This window comes from Camellia sinensis, chromosome 4 (genome assembly GCF_055761805.1).
Source record: "Camellia sinensis isolate YWXY chromosome 4, ASM5576180v1, whole genome shotgun sequence".
NCBI classification, from domain to species: Eukaryota; Viridiplantae; Streptophyta; class Magnoliopsida; order Ericales; family Theaceae; genus Camellia; species Camellia sinensis.
Genome location: NC_138964.1, coordinates 164,971,002 through 164,977,113, shown reverse-complemented (window position 1 = coordinate 164,977,113; position 6,112 = coordinate 164,971,002). Strand labels below are relative to the sequence as shown.

General features: G+C 42.6%; 1 protein-coding gene across 1 annotated transcript; it reads left to right on the top strand.

Annotated features, from left to right (window-relative positions):
* The first annotated feature begins 4,217 nt into the window (after nucleotides 1-4,217).
* Nucleotides 4,218-4,754, top strand: LOC145824192 (uncharacterized). Its single transcript, XM_082923808.1, has one exon. It carries the CDS (start codon nucleotides 4,218-4,220, stop codon nucleotides 4,752-4,754), a length of 537 nt encoding a protein of 178 aa, XP_082779934.1.
* The last annotated feature ends 1,358 nt before the right edge of the window (nucleotides 4,755-6,112 follow it).

The following is a 6,112-nucleotide window of genomic DNA, read 5'->3' as shown; positions in this document are numbered from 1 at the left end:
CAGTCTATTTGGCTTTCTCTATTATTGGCTTTCTAAATGGATGCTACTGGCAATCGTCAACCCACGCAAAGGGAGAGAATTGAGCTCTTGGAGCAGCGTATGGACAATATGGACGCCATGGCAGCTTCATTGGCCACCCTTGAACAACAGGTTCATGATCTTGAGCAAACTCATAGCCCTACTCAAGGGCAAGATTTTGAGGATGTTGTCACTGAACTCAGGCTAGAGATTGAAGACCTCAGTGGCCGGGTTAGTGTTCTTACCCGTGCCTTTGGCAACGTACCTAGTGGTGGCATGGAATTCACTAGGGCGCGTGTGCCCGAGCCCCGTGCCTACGGTGGCACCCGAGATGCCAAGGAGTTAGACAATTTTCTCTTTGATATGGAGCAATATTTCAAAGTTATGAAAGCCGATGCTGAGGAGACAAGGATTTCTATGGCCACAATGTATTTGTCCGATGATGCCAAGCTGTGGTGGCGGACTAAACATGATAAGATGCAATGCGACTTATGCACAATTGAGACTTGGGAGCAACTTAAGCATGAACTTAAGCTCCAATTCTTCTCCGAAAATGTTGAGTATAATGTCCGGTGTGCTTTGCGGGATCTTAACCACACCGGCACTATAAGAGATTATGTGAAACAATTCTCTGGACTTATGCTAGACATTAAAGACATGCCAGAGAAAGACAAGCTCTTCTTCTTTCTTGAGGGATTGAAGCCATGGGCCAGAGTTGAACTTCAAAGGTAAAGAGTACAAGATTTAGCCCATGCACAAACAGCAGCTAAGTGCCTTACGGACTACGCCGAACCTAAGCAACGAGATAGTGGTTCCCCACGCAAGAGTAGGAGATGTGGAAAGTCCCAAGGCTATGGCAAACCTAAGAGTGGGGGAGCCAACACTTCTACATCCAAAACCCATTCGGGTGGAGGACAATGGCAACAGAAGAGCTATGGTGACAAGGCAAAAGCCCCTCAACAATTCTCTACAAGCAAAGCAAAAGGCCTTATCTTTTGTTTCTTATGTAATGGGCCACACCAGTTATCTGAATGTCCACAAAAGCGTGCCTTGAATGCTTTAGAAACTGTGTCTGGCCATGTCTCTCAACTAAGTGATGATGATAGCGAGGGAGAAGACGTGCAATCTAGGCGAAGTGGCAAGGGTTCTAGGGCAGCTGGCTCTAGATTGGGAGCCTTTCATATGATGAATGCCATGGAGAAGAAGGTTTCTACAGGGAGGTCTAAGAAGAATGCCAAGAGTGGAAAAGTGGGCAAACATTCAGATCCTAAACAACTTGTGGAGTCCAAAGATGAAGGCAAAGGGAAGAAACCCAAGCATGGTGGGGAATCATCAGGCAAGTTGAACAAGAACAAGTCATCCAACAAAGGCTTGATGTTTGTGGATGTAAAACTCAATAGGAAGCCCCTTCGTGCTTTGATTGACACAGGGGCCACTCACAACTTTGTTGTGGGGACCGAAATTGAAAGACTTGGGCTATCTTTAGAGAAGGATGGCAGCTGCATCAAAGCGGTTAACTCAGCAACACAGCCTATCTATGGGGTTGCAAAATCTGTTCATTTGAAGGTTAACACTTGAGAAGGAAGAGTAGACTTCACCGCAGTACCCATAGATGACTTCCAAGCCATCCTTGGGTTAGATTTCTTGAGAAGCACAAAGACGACAGTCATGCCTTATTCTAATAGTATATGTGTCATGAGGGATAAGCCATGTCTTATTCCTGCTATGGCCACTAACAACAGTGACTCGTTTGTCTCAGTTATGCAACTCAAGAGGGGTGTTAGGCATGGTGAGCAAACTTGGGTTGCCGCATTGAAGTTGAATGAAGCTCTTGAATCCACTCCTGTCCCAGCCGTAATCAAGAAGGTCTTAAGGCAATTTGCAGATGTTATGCCTGAACAGTTGCCTAAGGAGTTGCCTCCACACCGAGGCGTGGATCATGCTATTGAGTTGGTGCCAGGAGCAAAGCCACCAGCTTGTGCACCATATAGAATGGTTATTCTTGAGTTGAATGAGTTAAGGAAGCGGCTTACAAAGTTTTTGGAAGCAGGCTTCATTAGGTTATCTAAGGCCCCATTCGGTGCACCTGTCTTATTCCAAAAGAAGCATGATGGTAGTCTTTGCTTATGCGTGGATTATCGGGCACTCAACAAGCTGACCATCAAGAACAAGTATCCCCTTCCTCTCATTGTAGATTCATTTGATCAATTGAGCAAAGCGAGGTATTTCACAAAGCTAGATCATCGATCGGGGTACTATCAAGTAAGAATTGCCGAGGGAGACGAGCCTAAAACTACTTGTGTTACTCGTTATGGCTCTTATGAGTTTCTTGTCATCCCATTTGGCTTGACCAATGCCCCAGCAACATTCTGCACCATGATGAATGAAGTTTTTTAAGAGTATTTAGATCAATTCGTGGTAGTATATTTGGATGACATTGTAATTTATAGCTCCACTTTAGAAAAGCACGTAGAGCATCTTCAGAAGCCCTTACCAAGTTGAGGGAACACAAGCTTTATGTCAAGCTAGAAATTTTTTTTTTTCCCCAAGAGATGATTAAGTTCCTAGGAAACATTGTTGAGTATGGATGCATCAAAATGGACCAAGAGAAGGTCAAGGCTATTCAAGAGTGGCAGCCACCCACTAATGTCCTAGAGTTGCGGTCATTCCTTGGGTTGGCTAATTATTATCACAAGTTTGTTGAAGGATACTCAAGACTAGCTTTCCCATTGAAAGAGTTGTTAAAGAAGGGCAAGCCATATGTTTGGGCAGCGGAGTGCCAACAAGCCTTTCAAGCCTTGAAAGAAGCTATGTCAAAAGATCCTATTCTTGCTCTACCTGACTTAGGTAAAGCTTTTGAGATACAAATTGATGCATCTGATTTTGCTTTGGGTGGTGTTCTTTTGCAGGATGGTCACCCAATTGCTTATGAGAGTAGGAAGCTCAATGATGCTGATCTGAGATATCCAGCTCATGAGAAAGAGTTGCTTGCAGTAGTGCATTGTCTGAGGACTTAGAGGCACTACATCTTGGACTCACAGTTTGTTGTAAAGACTGACAACACGGCTGTTAGCCATTTCTTAACACAGCCTAAGCTAAGCGCACAACAAGCACGGTGGTAGAGTTTGATTTTGCCTTAGAATACAAGGCCATTGCCACCAACCATGTTGCTGATGCACTAAGGAGAAAGGCAGAGCTTGCCATATGCCATCATGTATGTTCATTTACTTCCATTTTAACCAGTATCAAGGAGAAAATCAAGGCTCATCTAGACAAGGATGCTATGGCAGAGAATCTTATTAACCTTGTCAAAATGGGCAAGACTCGCTAATTTTGGGTGCAAGATAGACTTCTAATGACAACAGGCAACCGCACATTTGTACCTAGGGTTGGTGATTTAAGGAAGACACTTCTTAGGGAGTGCCATGATACACTTTGGGCAGGACATCCGGGTTGGGAGCGAACATTGGCCTTGGTGAAACAAAGATATTATTAGCCCCAAATGCGTGATGATGGAAGAATATGTCTGCACTTGTCTCACTTGCCAGCAAGACAAGGTTGAGCATAAGAAGAAAGTAGGCTTGCTTGAACCTTTGTCTGTGCCTAAATGTCCGTGGGAAAGTATATCACTTGACTTCATCACTGGATTGCCTAAAGTGGGAGATATCAGGACTATCTTGACTATTGTGGACTGGTTCTCCAAATATGCCACATTTGTTGCTGCCCCAAAGTATGTTTCAGCAGAGGAGACTGCCCAACTCTTCTTCAAGCACATTGTTAAGTATTGAGGTGTGCGTAAAAGTATTGTTAGTGATCGAGATACGCGCTTTGTTAGCAACTTCTGGACGGAGTTATTCAAGCTTCTTGGGTCACAACTTAATACTTCATCAAGCTGTCATCCGGAGACGGATGGGCAAACTAAACGCTTTAACTATATGCTCGAGGAGTATTTGCACCACTTTGTCAATCAACGAAATTGGGTGTAACTTCTTGATGTAGCACATTTGTGCTTTAACTCTCAAAAGAGTAGCTCTACGAGCAAGAGTGCTTTTGAGATAGTGAATAGACAGCAGCCACTGTTGTTCCACATAGTGGATGGACCTTATGAAGGAAAGTCTCCCAGGGCTTACCAATTTGCTAAGGAATGGAAGTGAAACCATGACATTACTTGTGCCTATCTTCAAAAAGCAGCAAATAAAATGAAGAAATGGGCTGATGAAAAGAGGAGGCCACTTGAGTTTAGAGCTGGGGATCAAGTTCTTGTCAAACTTAACCCCAAGCAACGCAAGTTCATGAGGGGAAGAGACAGAAGACTAGTGCGAAAGTATGGAAGACCGGTAACCATTCTGAAGAGAATGGGCAAATGTGCTTACAAGATAGATACTTCATCTTGGCTGAAAGTGCACCCGGTTTTCTATGTGAGTTTTTTGAAGCCTTATTATCTAGACAAGGAAGATCCAACCCGAAATGAGTTGAAACGCCAAACCATCATAGCTAAAACAGGAAAAAGGTTTATTGAATCTATCTTGGCCGATCGGGTGAAAATGGTTTCCAAGAAGAAACAAAGGCAATACTTGGTGAAATGGAAAGGCCTTGGAGATGAAGAAATCAATTGGGAACGGGAGGCAGACTTTTCGGCTTTTCAAGATGAGATTGATACTTATTGGGCCAAGTTGTTGAGGGCGTTGACCGTTCAAGTGGGGGAGACTGTCAAGGTGCGCCCATCCAAGGGTTAACACCTTTGATGCCACACTCATTTGTGCCCTTTGGAGAGCTAAAAACATGCCTAAGAAGTTGTTGGTGTAAGTGCAAGCAAAGGCCCAAAGCATAGTGTAAGATAGCCCAAGACATACCATGAAGCAACCTAGCCACAGCAGGCTACAAACTTGCCTGCCCAAGTAACAACTTTAGGCGAACTTTTGGAGGGTCAAATGTAATCGTTTTGCCTTGTAAATTTTTGTACAAATACCTTAGTATTAAAGGTGTTTTGGGACCAAGATTTGTAAGTTTTCTCTTTTTGTAGAATTTTTAAAAATCCATTATGACTCTTCAAACATAGTGGATATTTCCTCCTGCCAGCTAGGAAAAGACTTAACAAGCTATATTAAGGAGGGGGTACCCAAGTGTTGAACCAGACCACTTGTGCCTTTAAAGTACCCCAACCTAGCTTATGGTAAGACAACTTTTGTAGCACTTTTGGTGCATTGTTCAACTATTGTAATGCCTTCTTTTGATCAATGAAAAGTTCATTTCGCCTTTAAATTGTGCAAAGCATTTCAATTGTTGCTTACTTTAATTTTAGCTTGTTGGTTGCTATTTTGTGGCTTGTCTCCAATCTCGTGGCTCATCAACTTAACTAATATTGTGTTTACTTGTCTTTGCAAACCTTTTAAGCATTATTGGCGGGCTAGTGAAGAGAGTTAACTAGCACCACACACACTTGCATATCTTTGTCAAGGCTTCCGCATTGCCGGTGTGTGACACAAGGGAAGGGGTAGAAGTGGGTCGCAAGTATTCAATATGCTTCTCTGAATGTGATCTTGAGTAGTTTATGATTGAATGGTGGATTTGGGGTGAAGGGCTATGATTGAGTGGGAGTGAGGAAGTGATAATCGTGGTTATGGGTGACGGTCATGTTGGCATTATGAGGTTGAGGAAGTATGGGAAGGGAGGATGAGGTTAGATGAGCCAAACTCTACTTTTGAAGGAGAAAATAGAGACAAAATAAACCAAAATGATTTATTTAACTTCTCAAATATGAAGTCCACACCCTAATGATTGGAGTTCCATGACTCTTAATACTCTTCCGCATCTTTTCTTATATTTTTTATTCTTTTTTCTCATTTTCTCTTTTTAAACATTGGTTATTTCCTCTTGGCGGAGATAGAGATGACGATAACGAGTGTGTTAAAGAATTTTGGCTCATTAAGTTAACTCAATATATGAGGGTATAATCGTTAAATTTTTTAATTGTTGACATCAACAAAAGTCATTAAGTAAACTAATGGCAGAGCATGGGGCAATATATAATGTGATTGCAAATGTTTAAGAAGGAAAATGTAATATGTAGGACATTAAGGTCACATTTGTTTGA